General features: G+C 49.8%; 1 protein-coding gene across 8 annotated transcripts in view; it reads right to left on the bottom strand.

Moving 5' to 3' along the window:
- Positions 1-16893, bottom strand: part of SLC35F4 (solute carrier family 35 member F4) — a 108738-nt gene extending 91845 nt beyond the window's left edge. For 2 of the 8 annotated variants that reach the window (XM_080593500.1, XM_080593506.1), the window contains exon 1: positions 16468-16712. In XM_080593500.1, coding sequence (XP_080449626.1) covers positions 16468-16570 — 103 coding nt within the window. In that variant the 5' untranslated portion in view covers positions 16571-16712. Of the gene's footprint in view, positions 1-514; positions 766-3001; positions 5272-6394; positions 11885-16467 lie in introns of those variants that run through there. The other 6 variants (XM_080593504.1, XM_080593495.1, XM_080593493.1 and 3 more) reach the window with 5 other exon arrangements.
- Positions 16894-18838: the final 1945 nt, after the last annotated feature.

The raw sequence follows: 18838 nt of genomic DNA, 5'->3' as shown, positions 1-18838 counted from the left end.
GGTAAAAGAAATTCTGAAAGAGTGGAAAAGAAAACTTAAATGGAAAGAATATATATGAGCAGCTGGAGAGGCAGCCTGAACTCAGTTCCCAAAAAAACAGCAGACCAAATAATCAAAACAGACTACACGTAAGAAAACAAGGAGAATGACCGTCAGAGCCTCGTCAAGACTAAATCACATCAGTCTAATGTTGTTTCTACGACAGAGTAACAGGTCTGTGAATCGAGAAGGACAGGAGACATTACAGACCTCGGCGGCAGTAAGGCTGCTGATGCTGACAAGACAGGGAAACTTTCAGTGGGTGGAAAAGTGCTCCTGGACCAGACCTGGAGCTGCTACCAGTAGCTCTGTTAAACAGAACAGTGTTAACGAAGGAGTCCTACCAATAAAAAGCGAAAGGTTGTTCCCACCTAGCGCAGAGAAGCAGTTGTACAGACACGGCTCGGGGAATAGCCACAGTTTGCTAGAAGAGGACTGGGAGGTGAGAGGAAACCCCAAGGTGAAGCTGTCTCACCTGTGCTGTACTGCGGCCAGCGATTCAGACGTGGAAGAAGTGAGACGGATAACCCACGGCACACTACAGAAACGAAGGGTTCTCTCCTGCAAGGCTGTGCTGGTGAAACCTTAGCTGAAGACTTGTGTCCAGTTTGAGGAATCAGATTTTGAGAGAGGTGTATGCTCACTGGAGCGAGTCCAGAAAAAAAGAAGATAAACAAATTTCTAGGAAGTATGACTTTACCCAGAATAAGTGGAAGACTTCGGTTTCTGCAGCAAAGATAAAGGAAAACGAGAAAAAGGCTGTCAGATTTGTAGTATTTTGCTGTAGAGGAAGAGACCAGTCTGGTCTCCATGTAAAAAGTAACCAGGACAAATATTAGGTCTGAACCTTCCAATAAAAAAAAAAAAAAAACATTTAGCCATAAGGAAATAACACGTAAATGAAGCACTGGAACAGGCTGGAAGGAGGGATGTTTTAAAAGGGGTTAGATAAGTATCCACGAGGAATGCTCATTAGGACAAATACAGTAGCTATTTCTCCATACATCTTCCAGTTCTGCCATCCTCTGAGATGATCAAGGCTCAACGCATGCACTGCACCAATTAAATGTTTTAAAAGTGACCAAATCCCAAACACTTCACTCAGGCAAACCTTCTCCTGGCTCCAAAATCTAGATCAATGGTAAAAACATCAAAGACCATGTCAGGTTCTGCCACTCTTCATCATGTACCTTCGGCTGAGGAACAAAACATCCTCCAGTCTGGGTAGCAGCCCACTTGAGAAGGAAGATCATAGCAGACTGATTCACAATTTAGATGCCTGCCCATGATTTTGCAAAGTTTTAGGACTATCTTTGTGGTTCTACACTTGCATCCGATCTCCACAATTACTTTAAAATGTTCTGCTGTAATAGAATAATCAGAGGCAATTATGGAAGGTCAGAGAAAGAGCAGGCATAATATATTCTGTTAGCTCCTTCTAATAGTTCATGATGCGGAGCTTTATTAATGTGTCTGGGACACGTCCCCCAGCCCACCTGAGAAATGCCAATGCTCCTCAGGGGAGGGCACTGAAAGGACTCACAGTTTGCAGGTCTCTCTTCACAAAGATAAAGATGAGGGCTTGCAAAGAAGCCAAAGGCGATTAGAAACTTTTTCCCCACAATGAAATCCAGGCATGCAGAGCTGTAAGAGTAAGTGCTGTGGCAGAAGGATTAAGGCAGCCTTTCCCCGATCCTGTGAGGTAAAGTTAAGTTAGGATTTGCACCAAAGACTGCATCCCCAATTAATCCAGCTCTGAGCAGCTCCTTGCTCACTTACATCAAGTGTTGAAAAGCGGCTGGCTACAATATTAGCCTCTTCATAAACTCACGTAGTGAAGATGGTAAGCACTGCGGTGCTTTTCACTTCATCCATCCACCAGGGCACGAAGGTCTGAGTGAACTGTCTCCAGGGCCAAAATCCCCAGGAGTAGTTGAGGAAGGAAACCCCAAACCTTCTCTGCTCATCTCATGCATCCATTCTAGGCAACGGCTGGTTCAAATTTTTGGGCTGGTTCCCTTCTCGCCTGATCCACACAACACACAACATTTAACTTCCCCTGCTCCTTGTGCTTTTATGCTCTGATGGAAGATACAGATGCCTTTGCATCTCCCCCACCAGAAGATCTTGCAGAGGACAAGGAGTTAAAGCATTTGATAGCGAGCCACACGTCACATTAAGGGCATGCTTAAGAAAAACAGAGTGTGAATAAGTTACTAATTATCTCCTTAACAATTAAAATCAGATCACCAAATAAAACCTATGAAGTCACCTGCTGGTGTGCATCCAGTCACCTGCTTATGCGTCTGACTTTATAATAAGCCTGATCATCGTGATTGCCCTTACATTAAATCCTTAGTCTGTTTAGAAACAGAGGGAAGAAATATTTCCCCCGGGGCATGCCCTGCAAACGACTTCCCTCTTCTTAGCATCCCTCTCTGCCACGCCACAACCAACAAGCTACGAACAATCTCAGTTAACTTACAACTTTTCCCTTCTTCTAGTGACAACACTTGCTCGCAACGTTTGATGACGAAGTTGGTAAATGCTCACACACCAGCTCCTTAACCTATTCTCTCAGAGCGTTACTGAAATTCCAGGTATTTCCCCCCAGCCGTCTGTAGGCAGACATCAGCAAGCTGCAGCCCCATTCAGAGCCCACCACATACAACACAAACCCAGTTGATGTTTGAAACTGGGAAGCCGCAGGGCTTATTAGAGCTTGCACAGTGCAGAGCTGCCGCGGCACTGTTTCCTAACTGGGAGTTGCCTTCCATCCACACGGCTTAGAGCACAAGCAGAGCGAATTCTCCTCTACCCAAAGACTAAACATCCAGGGCAAGAAGCCAGCCCCTTTACAGCCTGTGGCTCTGCCAACAAAGCAAACTCATTCACTGCCAGCGCCGCCCTTCTGCATCAATCACCAGACCCCTAGGACTTCCCCTACAAACTGCTCCAGTACCTGGTTCTGATCTTGGCGCAGGAAAATAACAGCAGCAAAGCGATTCAGACATGCCTTGAGACTACTGCGCATCTCAGGCCACCCAGACTTCCCTGCAGCCTCTGCCAAAGCAGAGAGAGTCGGCTCTAATTTGCTGCCCAGCTGTTAATAGTGACTTTCTAGTACCCACCCGCACAGGATCACTACCTGATAGAGCTGATAGAGCAAGCTCCAGCCCAGCCCTCTCCCTCGGCACACGCAGCCCTCCCTTGCCCTTGTTATGCAGGGAGAGCTTTAGCAGCACAGGAACGGGGTGACTATGTTTGCGTCAGCAGTGACTTCCAGCATCTCTTTTCCTCAGTGCCCTCCCATCAGGGCTCTCAGCCTGGAGTTTTCTACGTGCTCCCGGAGGTCAAGAGCCAGCCCAGAGAACCCAGCTGACGGCACCCGGATGGTAAACCTGCTCCAACGGTCCCTGCCCTCAAGGAATCTCTCCAAACCTGTGATGTAAAAACAGGAGATAACTCCATAAGCCACCTGCCGCTGATTTGCAAACATCACCTCATTATCGGCCGCCTCTTTGCGCTTATGCTTATGAAAGCAAGACCTCCGTATTTCACCTCCGAAGCAGAGCAGAGTCATCTAATCCAGCAGCATCACATAAATGAGCTTCACACCAGTGGGGAGAGCCTAATAGATTTTGTAGGTCAGTGCTTCTGGCAGATATTTCTCTAAAGACTACGATGAGAGTTCAAGGGGAAGGAAAAAAAAAAAAAGTCATCCTTCAACCAGATTTTCGAAGGCAGAGTCCAGTAAAAGTTAATAAGAGTGGGAAAAAAAACATAAGGAGCAAGAGCTCAATCGATTTGTTGTAAGCTGATCTGAAAGTGGTTCGAAAATTTGGGGCATGTGAGGACAAAAAAAAAATATTCTCGCAGAGAACAACTCAAAAATAAAAATAGCAGCATTAGCTAAGAGCAGCTCTTCAAAGGGATGTCAGACTTTACAATACTTTGTGCAGCAGCAACTCAAAAGGCTTCATATCGTCGCTACACAGCAACATTAAAACCAGCGTTCAGTTCTTTGGGAAATAAACATACAGCAGAATAATAAAATGCAACCAAAGGAAAGTTGATTTAAATCCTATTTATAAACACCTGAGGCATTTTTCCTTGTTCAGTGCAGTCACCATGATGTCAAACTCTAATTTTCAGCAGAGGTCAGAAACGGCGTAACTGGCAACTCCATGCACGGCACGGGTGACAAAAAAAATTTCTAGGAACTTAGCCTTTAAATAAACAGGACTAGTGGCAGTTCTTCATCACTTCTTTAAAGCTAAGAGTTACAAGCAGTACCAGATTTGCTCCAAGCACAGAGAGACTTAATGCTTTCAGTGACTCCTTTTGTGCAGAAATGTTTTCTTTGCACTTAAGGAGCCCAAGTGTTGGAAAATGACTGCGGAGCCCTCTTCTTCCCTAACCTGCAGGAGAGGGGGGAAGCCTGCTTTTCGTTCCCAAGGCACCATGACATATTTGTGAGCCTAATAACAGCCCTGCAAAGTAGATAAAATATTAAGCATTATTTCTACATTACAGCAGGAGAGAAATAGAGGGCTAATAGTCAGCCACCGGTTTTCTGCAAGTACGAAATTAACCTTGGATTTATTATTTCAAATAAGAAGAGATGATCATTATGAATATTTTATAACATTTTCTGTAGCCTTAATAAAATAACTACATTCTCTCCATTTTTTAAAACTGCAAAGGGTTCACAATCGTCATCTGGGGTGCTCTACGGGTCTTTACCAATAGCGTGGCTCTGGAAATCAGGCTTTTATTCACTGAATTTCAGAAGAAAAAAATGAAACTCTCCCACTGAAACATTTTGTTGTTTTTACTGCATCATCTCAAAGTCCCAAAGAAAAGGAGGTCTATCCTATGAGACCCCTGGCATCCCTGTACAGCCCGGAGAAGCAGGCAAACAGGAGACAGCAGGTCTCTCCTGCCAGGTCAGTACCTTATCTGTGTGCTGGGTGGAATTAGAGTACATGATGTGTTAGCTTCACAGGATGCTTATCACCCCCAACAGCCCCATGCTTTGTTTTTCTTTCCATCTGTCTTCACAAATATTTAGGGGAAGGGGAAGGCCTGGCTCCAGGACTTCACTGGAGCTACCCTCATCCACCAGCTGAAGAACCTCATCCAAAGAACGAGCAGCAACAGAGACCAACAGCAAAACGGACGAAGTTGCTTCCCTACAGCTTTGTGTCTTCCACCTGGATTCTTTGGTGTCTAAAAAGCAATTAGACGAATTCGTGGAAGAAATACCCATCAGAGGCTACTAAAACACATGCACCAAAAAATTCCCAAGGCACAGATCAATGAAGGATGGAAACGTGCCAGGAAACTGCATCATATGCTTCTCTGCGCATCTCCTGCTGACCTCTGCCTGAAGCTGAACGTGAACCAGATGCACCTCCGGTAAGCCCCACAAGATTTTAAGCAGTACACCTCTTCTTCAGGAGGGAGCTAATTCTACAGCTCTCCTACTGCGGGAGAACCACGAGGCCTCCCATTTTCACAAGGTCCATCAGGGCACCTTTGCCTTTCATGCTCTCCAGCTCCTGTTAAGTTTCCTAAAATTTGCTCAATAGATTTAAAAGTTATCGAGAGAGGCGGCAGGGACAGAGGCATCATGCTCACGTAAGCCTTGCTTCCTCAAGAAACCAGGTTAAAGAACTCCACAGATGAAGAGTTACAAGACGTTCCGTAATCTGCTTTTAAAACACCCCAGGAACGAGGTGCAAAGTCCTAACAGGGCACACGCGGATGTGTTTGACAAGGAGCGAGTGCTTACATCAGGCAAAACAACAGCATTTCTAAAAAGTGCTTCTGTGATCAAAAGAGACCCGGCAGCAACTCCGAAGAGCAGGGACCTGCTCTCTCACGGAACGACCACACGGCACAGGGCTATTCTCTCTGCTTTAAAATCATCCCTTTTGCTCTCTTCCAGACCTTACCAGCCTGCTACGAAAATACCATAAATTATAGAGTATGAATGATGTCAAAGCCTGCTCTCAGGGGGAGGCTGGGAGCAGTAATCACATACCCTTCAGTTTGGGAACACACAGACAATTTTTTGTTCACAGCCTATAAAAAAGGCTGCGCACATCAAAGGCACCGAATATATTTCCTTTTAGGTCTTCCCTTCGACCAGCCCAGCCTGCTGCCGGGCACAGGGAGAGACGGGAGGCTGACAGGATGAAAAGGGAATGGCAGGACCGAGGAGAAGGGCTTAAGCCACTGAAACACAAAGAGAAAGCGTGAATGCAGCAGCAGACTGGCATCTGCATACTCAGGTCAACCCGCACTGCACGGGTGCAGCTGGCTTCCAGAAAGACCTGCTTCCAAATACCTGAATGCAGCAGGAGATGGTGACCGTAACCTGCAGATGAAGGGCTGCGGTGAATCTTCTCCTCACGTGCATAAAGGGTGTTTGGTTATTCGGACAACCCCAGCCTGCTCTGAACTGCAGTGCCCGTCCACCTCCCGCAGAGGGGGATGGGAACAAAACGGAATGAGTTGGCTCACTCAGCCTCGCACCATCCGCGGGAAGACACAAAGGGCAGTCTTAAGCCACCGGAGGATTTTCCTGCTTTAATGTGATCTTGCCAGGTGACAGCATTAGGACCGCTTCACCCCGGGAAAAAAAGAAGCAGAGGAAACGACTGGGACCTTGATGCTGTTCTCCAGAGCTGCACTCACCTGAAAACACTTTAAAAAAAAAAACACAACTTTTGTCTACAACTAAACCAAGAGCATCCTCAGTCATCAACATCCCCCATCTGGGAGCAGCTCTGGCATTAAAGTAAATCTGAACCCAGACAACTTCACCTGCCCCTTACTATTATTTGTATGGCAAATCTGAGACCCCAGCTCAAGCAAGAGACCAAAGGCACCACCTGCACTGATGGATTTCTTCTACTCTCCATTCCTCTACTCAGGATAAATCTGCGGCCTGTGCTTCCCATTCTGTTTGCATCCTTAAGCCAGTAAGCTACAAGGGACATCTCATTTCCACAAAGCGCAGTGAAACTTCACTACACTCTATAAATATTTTACGACAACAATAATCGAGGGGCGCGTTTGCAAGGAAGTGACTCTAAAAGCTACACCTGCGAAACCGGAGGGCACTGCAGTTAAAGCACACGCTCCCAGCAGTGGTATTTCCAGGTGCCTGCCTTGGAAACCGTGGCCCTCAGATCAGCCACTGCTGAGAACACGCAGGGCTAAGCGAGTCCTCTGGCCCACGCGCAGACACCTTTTCCTCTAGCAGACTTCTCCAGGCCCGTGGCTGAGGACGCCTGTCTTCACAGGGATACTCAGAACAGTTGCTCTGAACTCACTTCAAAGCAGATGTGCACAAAGGCGCGGCGCAGACCCTACCTAGAAATGAAGCTGTCCTGATTTCATCAAATTAACCTCCTTTCCAGCACTGAATGTGTGGAAACAAACAGGCTGCACGGGAAAACCCAAGCGAGCAGTCTCTGTGTTGGTTCTGCCTGCACCTGAGAGCTGACAGCACTCAGCGGGGACCCTCACCTCTGTAAAGGCACCAGGCCAGTGGCAGCTGGGCAGCTCACTGCGCTCTGAAGTCAGTCCTATGTTCCCTGCAAGCGTAAAGCTTCGTGGTACACAGCTCCAGGTAAACCCATGCCCAAGGGTCCCTCAGGAGAGGTGGCAGCAGGCAGCCCTTGTACTGGATCACCTCTACGGGACACGCAGCTCGGCACGCCACCGACAGCTCAGCTACTTTTTCCACCTGAAAAATGTCTTTTGCTCCTTCTTCCGAAGCTTCTTCAACGCACGTGAAAAACAGCGCTCCTTCAGTGACACTCCATACACTCCTCCAGTCTCAACTGCTTTCTCAGAAATATTCTCAAAATGTTTAAGGTTTTCTTCCTATCTAATTCCCCACTTTTTTCTTCTTCCATCACATCCTGCACAGGGAAAGAAGTAAGAAATGACAGAAAACCAGGAAACTTCACCAGATGTGTTCTTCTCTTCCACCTTCCTGGTACACACTAAGCTCAGTGGTTTCCCACCTACTCTCCATGTTATCAGCCTCACTGAGAACTGACTGAGTGTTTCCTCATACGCAGAACCAATCCTCCTCAGGTAGTTTCAAGCGCAAGCCACGGTATGGAAACACCATGAAGAGTTCGCCTTCCTACCATCCATGCTGTCAGCAGTGACGAATTTCCTCTGGCAGGGCGCTGGGAAGCATCCCACTTGCACACGAACTGCGGCCCCTGTAATGCACCGCACAACAGGTTATTTCTGGCGCCGCAAAGAAAAACCCCAACCTGCACCCACACAGCTCCCGGGCTGCAAATTCCACGTGGCAAGCCTGGTCTAAGAAAAAAAAATAAAAATAAAAACTCCTAGGTTTTAGACGTATAAAATGGTCGTAAAACAGCATCTTCTAGTGCAGTTGTTATTTCAAGATGTTGAACATAAATCACTGTGCGAGGCACCGCGATCACTTCTCAGTCTCCGAGCTCTCCGACAGAGAACACGTGTTCCAGCCCTGGTTTTTGCTTATCTTACCCAGGCACGGCAGCACGTGATTTCAGAACTGTCCTCAGCCATCCAGGTGCGTGGAGCCCATCAGCTGTACCAGGCCTGCAGAGTCGTGTCCCTGTCAATCACACAAAAAAATCAGCCCCCAGTAGGGAGCTGTTTCTCAGCGAGGTGCACAGCACCTCCGACTAAGCCATTAACAATGAAGGTGTGTGCTAGCCCTTATCAAAAACATCCCCTGGAAGACTTTGTCTCTGCAGGATGAGAGGTAGCCGCGCTGTATCTTGTTTCAGCAGGCAATTGCTCAAGCAATGCTGCCTCGGTGCTATGAACGGCCACTGCCCAGTCGTGAATTTAGTCGTAACGCAAGCACTGAGTGCTTGAAACAGGAAAGAACAGAAGAAAACGTGGAGCTGTCGTCAGGTTGGCCTCGTGCTACAGTTTCCTTCTCGTTCTGGATGGAGAGAGCACTGCCGGGCTGACAGCTGGTCCAGGAGGGGCTTGGAGTCACATTTACCCATGAACTGCGGTGACGGTGCTTGCTGCTCCTCTCCCTGTCCAAAAAGGGAAACTGGAAACCGAAGGAGACTCAAAACAGGCTTGGGAGCTCTTTTTGCACCGGACAAAACAGGCTGGGCACCTGTGAGACAGCAGAGCTTTGGGACCACCAGAAGCAGCAGGAAACAACACCTTCCACCCTAAAAATGAACCCTGCTCCTTCACCTTAGCTCCCAAGGGAGCCAGAAGAGGAGCAAAGCAGCTCCCCTTGCCTCCACAGAAGGGCAGCAGGGACACCTCTCACTGCCTCGCCCTGCTACACCTCACCCAGGCCAGCCCAACCCAAAGCAGGAAAGGGCACGTCTGTTTTATCAGCAGTATTTGCAGGTGAAGTCTAGGAAGAATCTATGTTTTTTAAAGCAATAACAGAAAGGTCTTCCTTGCAGGGCAGGTGTACTGAGAGCCGGTGCCTTGAACACACGTTGCATGCCTCTGAATAAATTCACCGTTGTCACTCAAAGCTCCTAGGACGCTCACACGTACGGCTCTGCCATCGCCGTTCAAGCAATACCCTGGCTGTCAGCTAGGCACAGCGCTGCAGATCTCATCTTCGTGCTGTGGCCGGCCCAAAACGTTGGCCACCAGGGAGCCCCTCTGCACCTCACCGCAAGAAAAAAACAACAGCTGACTCTCACAAAGCAGAGCTGGCCCCCTTACCGTTGGCGAATAACTCAACCAGCCAGTTAAACACTTCACTTCTTGCCCCCCACGCTCTATCTGCACGTTTGCCACAAAGATGCGGTGATTTTTTGGCAGGCATTCTCATTATTCATTACTGCGATCACCCAGCAGCAGGTCTGTGTGAAAAAACGCCTGCCACCCGTTGTTCAACTACCAGCAGCCACGAATTCACTTTCATGGGTGAATGACCACGCAGGGAGTTGAACAAAAGCCCATCAGTTTCCAAACGTGCAGAAGAAATGATTGCAAACGCCCTAAAACACCTAATAACAAAGGTGTTTAAGCAGGAGAAAGACAAAAGCTCGCTCGGAACTATTTGTAATGTTATTTGTACAACATTTAACCAAGACCAGAGCTGTGCTTGTCTGCCTAAGTGGCCAAGCTTGGTGAGCCTGGGAAGACAGAGGGACAAAAAAGCTGACAGAGAGCACACAGAAATGCGCCCAGGTACTGAAATCACCCCTACCCAGCCTCAGCACCAGGCCAGGCTCAGCACAAGAGGTGCTGTGCAGTCACCAGTGGAGGAAGAGATCGCTCCATCAAACGTTGTCTTGTTCTGTGCAATCTCCAGCAAATTAACATCCCTCTCCCCCACTTTTCTGTCTCAACTTCCCCTGCCAAATACGAGTATTTTTTTCTCAAAGCCCTGGCAAACTTATTTATGAGAAATCTTTAAAGCTCGGGAAATAATTCTTATTTAGGTACAGAAGACTGGGAGAGACTTTTTGGCCATTAATCCCAGCCTTCTGCTAATTTCCAGCCTTAATTTATCCGTGGGCTGTCCAGACCCATTTGTACGTGTGCCAACAAGCTATTCCAGCTTCAATAACTCTTCTCTCCTACCTTTCCCTGTTCATCTTCCCAAGACGTATTTGCAGCAGCAGCCATGTTCCCGTCTTGGCTCCCCTAAACGAGCCAAGCTCTGCCTGTCCCCTCCTGCAGGCGCGTGTTCCCGTGGCCCTGCTCACCTCGTTGTCCTTCCCAGCTCAGATTCAGCCTTCTTGCCCACCGTCGTTCAAAGCTTCCTCTCCTTCCAGCTAAGGAGACCCCTCGTCCTCGAGTCCCTTGAGGGAAGGGGAGTTGCCACGCTCCAGCCGCTAGCGCAAGGCTGCCACGTAGCCCTTTGCGAACAAAAATCCACGCAAAGCCTGGCCCTGCTCCAGTACCGGATACATACCTGATCCTGCCAAAGTTAGCGGGCAAAGGAGTATTTACAACGTGATTTCTGCTGAAATAAATTACTTCATAAGTTATTGCTACTGATGCTGATGCACAGCCATACATATGTATATTTTGCTTGGACAGACAAGTCTGCAAGGAGGAGGCAACTCCTCCAGGACTGCATCCCATCCTCTGACATCCCCTTTGTGCCCCCAGAGCTGGCGGGGGGGAGAAAATAAAAGAAAAGAGTTAAATCTAGAGTTTGCAATCCAGCCCCTTCTGCAGCACACCCTGCCTAAAAGAAGAGCTGGGAATAACTCTCATATGGGAAATCCCTGCCCAGCATGAAAGGGAAGGGCTCTGAAATAAAGCTTTTTCCAGCTAGGCGTGGGTTTTAAGAACTTGAGATGCAAACACGGGGGCAGCTGCCGCAACTGGTACAGGCTGAAATAGCCCAGAGACTTCTTTAACTTACACAGAGGCTGATTCAGGCCCCACCGCCTCCCTCCCAGACTCCCCACCAAGCACAGCGCAAAGAAACCAGCCTCATCCACCAAAAACGTCGGAGCTCCTTTCCTCGACTCCTTCTTTCCAGCCTCTCCCGTTGCGGGTGCTGCGCGTGGAGAGGCCGGGGGCTCTGCAGGCTGCTGGAGAACCAGCAGGGCGCCTCCGGGAACGAGCGAGCCTTGGTTCCCCCTTGGTTCCCCTCGCTGGAAGGGACGAGCCGCCAGGAGGGCACGGTGCTCAGCAAGCAGGGAGAAGATCTCGGTTTGCCATGTGATTCGTACTGCAGCAGAGCTGCTGGCACAGCTGCTCCAACAGCCAGAAGAAAATTCCCTCCCGTGTTCTGGAAGTAGATTTCCCCTCTCCGGCCTTCTGCTCTGTTCAGGGAGCAGGAAAGCGGAGTTGTCGAGCCTCTGACGCCGGCTCGTCATGCCTGTAACCCCAGCGTTATTAAGCCAAGCAATTAAGCACGGACGTCGCTTTAAACACTGTGTCAAAGCCCAGTGGCTTAGCACAAGTCCACACCTAAGCAGCCGCTTAAGTTCATTGCTGACTTGAGGCTTAACTCGTCAAATTAAACCGCAAAACCTCGCTCGAGCTGCTCTAGTGGAGTAAGAAAACACAAAGCCTGTTCTCTACAGCAACTGTGCTTGTGCTAGGGCAGGCTCAGCACTTCTTCCTGGTGCCCAGCACTGCTGAGGACAGAGCTGGGAGGGCGCCTGGCCCCGCAGGCTCACGCGACGGTGCTGCTGCAGCAGAGGGATCGCCCCCAGAACGCCACCGCATGGGCACAGGACCCCAGCCCTGCTGCCAGCACCTTGCCCCCGGTTCGAGGCAGGTCGGAGGAGAGAAGGAAGGGGGCTTGGAGCAGTGTGGGGCACATACAAACCTGGTTGCGACCTAAGTGCCTGCTGGAGGCTGGTGTTGAGGGCCTCCTGGGGTGGGAAACAAACCCTCCAGACCCGAAGGAGAACAGACAGATGGGTGGAAATACGCTTTGTGTATTACGGCAAGCTCTCCAAGCGCAGTAAGATGAGGTGATGGCTCACATGAAGAGCTAGGGGAGCAGGCACAGCCACTGCAGCTTCAGTACCGTTATGCCATCTGCGTCTGGGCCAGAGATATTGGGTTGCAAAAAAAAAAAAAAAAAAACCAGCTCTGCAATGCTAACAGACAGGATAAGACATAAAACTTTGTGGATGGTGAAAAGACATCAGAAAAGACATCACGCAGGCAGAAACCGCTCGACTTGGAGGTGGACTTGGTGAAGCTGATGAAGATTGGAGAGAAACTTTGGCTGGAGCAGCTTTAATTCAGGGGAAGGCACAGGGAGACTGGAGCCTCTGTTCTACGCCAGCACAGAGCTGACGTTGGTGCCCTGGGGAATACGGAGTCATTTTGAGGAAACTCACTGGAAGAGAGAGAAGCTGTCACAGAAATTCCTCAAAGTTATTCCATAAACTCTTCTTTCCTACAGGAGCCAGGGACTTCATACACACTCTGTACATTATAAATGTAGGAATTGAGGGACCTAGCCATGCATCCAAAGACAGAAGGTAACTGGGATCAGGAAGGGCCCTTTTCATCTCTGGAACAAGTTGGGGGAAAACAAAAGACAAAACATCACCTCTTGCTCCAACACCTGTGTCTTATTATGTAGGGTATGGGATTTTTGCAATATACGTGGATGCAAATACCAGATCAAAATCCATGCTTCTGTTTAATGAGATGGCTTACAGAGAAATAAAGAAGCTGTTTTCCTTCTCTAACAGCTTTTAAGGATAAATAAAATAACAGAAGTGCCTGACAAAATTAACAAAAGAACCATCATCACATGCACAAGCCCAAGGCTGAAGTAGGTTAGCGCGCACAAATACAGAAGCAAAAGTCTCTAGAAAATACCCCAGTTCTTTGTAAAGACAGCTGTTGAACACTACAGACCTTTGGCACTGGATTCCTGAACCATTTGTGAACAGTCCTTTGCCTTCACGCAGAACCCTAGGCTTGTTCTGTTGAACCATGAAATACACGCCAATCCACTAAACGAGGGATGTAAATCACCAGCACAATTCGTTCCTTGGGCTTTTTTTTTTTGTGTACGTGACATTTTCCGGGACCCACAGCAGCTGCCCAGCCCCAGCCTTCACCTTTTCTCCCTGTGCCTAGCTGGGCACAGCAAGCTGGGGACAAAAAGAAGACTCAGCGAAGGCGGGGAGCAGCTGCAGGACATCATCATCCAAACAACATCCCCACCTGGTGCCCGGCCCGCTCCCTGATGAGACCTGAGGGGTAGCAGAGAAGTAGACAGAGCAAAGCCATGCTGGGGACAGCAGCTCATCCTCAGCTGCCCTCTTCCCCAGGCACCCTTCAGACGCGGGCAGGAGCAAGGTGACGGTGGCAGAGACTGGTTCCACGTGCTAAAGGTCTGGGCGTGCAGCAGGTCAGCAGCTCTCAAGTACGTGCAGAATGAGCTGTACAGACTGCCCACGTGAGCGCTTCCACTTTGACAGAGCTGTAGTTGTACAGAACCAGCTGAGAGAAGAACTGTCCACAGGACTTTGAAGCAACACCCCCTGACGGCGATACTTCAGCCCAGACACAGGATCAGAGTAAAACCTCCAAGCCAGGACCTACAACAGTGCCTAGTGACTCTCGCTGCTTCAGTGCCAGGAGGCTACAAGGTGCCTGATGCTCTCGACGTCTAAAAGATACCTGCTTTTGCCCAGATAAAGTAGAACATCTTTGTGAAAATCTTAAGACCTTAGGCCCAACAAAACACAGCCAAGAGAATAAGTTAGTAAGACATTAGACCCAACAAAACACGAGGATAAGTTAGTCATTTGCCAACTGCAAGCAAAAATCCAAATCCAAAAAATTATGATGATGGCTCCAAAACTTATGAGACTGCTTTAAAAAGTGTTCTTGGTTTAGAAGGAACACATAGTTTTCATTTAGCGTAGGACATTTCACACTTCCAGTTTTTCTCTTTAAGGATGACAACCACAAATTTTGCCTTTTTTCTTCTTCTTCTTCAAACAGCAAGACTTGAGACACTGATCCCCCCCCCAACACACACACACACACGTGCACCCCTGTCAGCATCCACTCTTCCACAGTGGTACAAAAGGCTACAAGATTTACAATAAAATCTCAAGAGTCAGCACTTTCATACGCTTTCCCCTCTCCAGGCATGCTTTATCTAATTTCAAGCAGATGCAATTTGTAGCATCTGCAGAACCTGCTCCTGGACTGAGAAAGCTTGTGTGTGCCTGGGCAGTCCCCCCCCGCTGCCCCCGTGCAGGGCCAGTTACGCTGCCAACGCTGAAATCAGGTCTGCATTGGGATTGAGGGTGGGAGCGCTGCTGCAGACTGAAAAATTGCATTCTGCCACCAAAGCAAACTCATGACAAAGTACGAAGCCGGTTCCCTCATCTTTCACGGGTAAATCCCACTGGGGAGCTCCCCTGGAGCTGCTGCAGGACACCGGTCCCACCTGGCTCAGACCTCAGACAGGCACTGGACAGCCCTGCATCCATTCCTGCGGATTGCTCTCAGCTGCTTCCCAACTTCCCTGCCTGCAGCCAGACCGCCTGACCTCGCCGAAGGATCCCACCGCCTGCCGTGCTGTCGGCGCAGCGCCGAACAGCTGAGCAAAACCTCGGGGCTCGAGCGCTTGCTTATTCACCTGGCCCTCACACAAAGGGATTTCAGTTTATTTTTTGAACACACGGCTTTCTTCCCTCTTTCACGCCAAGCCCCCTGACACGCCTGTCTGAGCTGAGCAGTTTATTTACCGCGTTTGGGCTTCTTGTAGCCGCGCCGGAGAGCGCCGCACTGTTCTGGAAAGCAGCTCGCCGCCTGGATCCCAAGGGGAGCTTAAATACGCAGAGGAAAGTCTGATCCTCGGTGCTTACCTCACCTGGGTTGTTTTCTTTTTTTTTTTCCCACCTTTCCTTTATTTCCTCTCCCTCCCTTACCTGCGTTTCCCTTTTTGTTTTCCAGTTTTTTTAAGCTAGGGCACCTTGCAGCTTTTGCAAACTGCCAAGTAACTATCAGACAATAAAACCCTAACGCATCCATTTCCTCAGTGGTAAAAATGAATCATTTCTTTCATTAGCCTAACTTTCACCGCTGAACAGCCCTACAGAGCCCTGGGACATCCACAACCTCACAGAAACCCACGGAGGCTCTCCCAGCCGCTAGAACCCCGCTGTTCCTAATTAAAAACTTCAAAAGCAAAAATAGTGGATCTCTGCAAGGACCGGCCGCTTTAATCTCAGCGGCTCCTCTTAGGAAGAAATAAAAACACAAAAACCCACAAAACACCAAAACCATAAGCCATAAACGTTTCGCATTAAGATGGCATGAAGACAAATCTCTCAATAAGTCCCCACCTTTCTGGAAAAATCCGATTAGTTTGGGGATTTGGGGGGAGGAAGGTGAATATTCTGAGAGTTTTTAGGCTAAAAGGGTTTGGGAGGGACCCCACAGGCACTGAAACTTTGCTGTGCCCTCAGCGAGCCAAACCCCGCTGCTGGGGTTTGCTGGGCTGCTGGGTGTGGGGGGGTGGATATAAAAAAAAAATAAAAAATAAAAAAATAGGGAAACTACAGAGAACAGGAGAACCCCACACCCCTCCCGAGCGCTGGCTGCAGGATGGCGCCGCGGGCAGCGAAGTTGTGAGGCGAAACCCCGCGTCGTCCCCCCCCGGACACACACACACGGCCCCGGAGGGGTTCCCCCAGCTCCTGGGGAGCCACCCGGGGGGCTGAGGGGGCGAACCCCGGTATCTGGTTCCCCACCAGCCCCGGGAGGAGCCGGCCGCAGAGCCCCCGGCTCGGCCGCCTCCCCTCAGGGGCCAGCGGGGAGGGAGAGGGAGGGAGCCGCCAGGCGCCCCCGCTCCGGGGGACATTTTGTGGGGACACACGGGGGGCTCTGCCGCTCCCCCCCGCACACGCACACACACACGCACAGGGGAGAGGCGGGGAGGGCCAGCCTTACTTTTCTGGCTGGAGTAGCCCGGGTAATATCCATAGTAGCCCGTGATCCGTAAGATCCTGTCCTCGATGGTGGCCACGCCGTTGGGTGCTGCCTTCCCATCCATAGAGGGAGGGAGCCGCGGCGGGGCGGCCGGGCGGGACGGCGAGAGGAGCCGAGCCGAGCCGGGCGCTGAGGAGGAGGAGAGAGAAAGACGAGGAGGAGGAGGAAGAAGAGGAGGAGGAAGAGGAGGAGGAAGGCGGCGCGGGCACGGCCGCCGCAGCTTGTGGCGGTGCCGCCTGGCGCAGGACGGGCTCCGCAGCGCCCGGCCCGGCCTCTCCCCGCCCGCCCTGTTCCGCCCAGCCCCGCCGGGGGGCCGGGGGAGGCCGTTCCGCCGGGGGTTTTAACGGCACGGGCATAAAAAAGTGCCGGGGGTCCCCGAGGGATGCAGCTGAGGGGGGACGGGGTGTGAGGGGTGGCACGCTGAGGCGGGGGGGGGTCGGCACGGTGTGGCGGGGGGGGGGGGGCAGGCTCTGTTTTGTGTAACACCCTGGTGTTTGGTGTGTGACGCCCTGGTGTCACCCTGTTCCTGTCACGACCCCCAAATCCTCCCCGAGCTGGGGACGGTGGTCCCAGCAGAGCGACTTTTGCCACAGGGTTTGGGATGGAGAGCTTGAGGCTGGTCCCTCTTGGTGCCTCAGAGCAGAGCTGGCCACCACAGCCTGCACCGCAGAGCCTGAAAGGACCTGGAACAGAAAACACCTGCAAACCTCAGGGAGCACGGCCACCCAAGGGACACCGCTGTGTGCAGAGTTGAGGGGGTTACTCCATCTTCCAGGGTGGTCCCATGCAGTGGTAGCTCCAGCCTTAATGTCCTTGAGAAAGACGACCTGAAATGGTAGCTGCAGACCACGAACCCGTGGGTCCCCAGCTGCGGGGAGAAGAACCCTGTCCGCAGGCTGGTCTCAACCCTTCCTCCTGCCCACAGGCGTTCAGCATGGGGCGGTCTCCATCAGGTGCTGGGCTGTTGTGGTACACAACAGCATGAGCTACACACGGCAGGCAGGAGCGCAAAGCATCGTGCACGTATTCCTAGCACAACACCGTATCGTCAGCTCTGCCTCCCCAGGGGCTGCACGCAGATGTCAGGAAAGGGATAGAGGCCAAATTTGACCTCAAAGGGCTGTGAGGGGCGGGAAGTTTTCGCCACCACGTGTTGTCTGTGTCCTTCCAGAGAAGCCTGTGACTGTTTTTGTGTGTCACTCGGAAGCACATCACCTCAGAAACAGCAGCTGTGCTGTGCCGTGCTCCAGGAAGGTTCAGAGGAGGAGAGTGGGTATCTGCCCTCTGTCCGTGAAGAGCAGGAAGCCACTGAAGCTGGTTGTACACCTGCTCTAACTAAGGTCTATCCATAAGATATCCTCTAAATCTTTTCCTGCATTTGAAAAAAAAAGAGATGAGAAGTTCATCATTTGATTTTGTGACTCATTCCAAAGGTTAATTCTTTCGTTGGTAAAAATTGGGCGCTGAATTACTTGACTTTTCCTGATACTGGTCCTTGTTATGCTGTTCTCTGCTAGACTGAAAAGACCATTAGTAGCCAGCCTTTTTTCTCCCAAGATGTTTTTATATCTAGTAATCAGCCCTCTTTTTTTTTTTTTTCCATCCCTTCAATTGTTTTTTGGCTTTTATACTTTCCCAGCTCCTTGTCTGTCCATTTCCATTAACTGGTGTACAGGGAACCTCGTCAAGCCATTTCACATCCATTGCTTCTTCCCCTCTTTACATTAATTCTTCTCCCTTCCATGCTTGGCTAAATAAGCTGGTAGCATGAAACAGCCTTTCATGAGCACAAACAAATAAGAGATGCATTAAAAATAGCCGTCGCTGTGCCTTTGCATGGGGAGTCATTAGCTGGTTAGTGTTCATACAGTGCTTTGAAGATCAACATTTTCATGTGTATGAATGAAGATATAATAAAGGCACTTAAGGTATTAAATAGTCTTTTGATCTTGATTTCTTGTCTCCTGCTGAGCTGCTAGGTAATACTAAGGGCAGTTACAAATCAGTGAAAATCAAATACCTATAACTCAGGACTTCAAGACATAGCTCATTTCACAGCTTCTTCGTTCCCTTTTAGGCTAGTTATATGAAACAAGATTAATGACTTTTAGTGCTTTTCAGTTTATGGATTTGTTTTTCTTATTTGTCCGACAGAAGCACAGACTCCTGCATGGCAAATTTACACCTACTGAAAACAGACATTTTTGTTTTACTTCTGATCTCTAGATTGCTTTATGTAGCTTGCACCTCTCCGGGATTTCACAGACCACGGGACAGAAATGGCTGAGAGCCAGACCGTGTGTATTAGTTGGCTTTGAGAGGTGCTGGGTCA

This window comes from Anser brachyrhynchus (genome assembly GCF_964034855.1).
Source record: "Anser brachyrhynchus genome assembly, chromosome: 5".
Lineage (NCBI taxonomy): Eukaryota > Metazoa > Chordata > Aves > Anseriformes > Anatidae > Anser > Anser brachyrhynchus.
The sequence above is the reverse complement of the archived record's forward strand: the minus strand, read 5'-3'. Positions and strand labels throughout refer to the sequence as shown.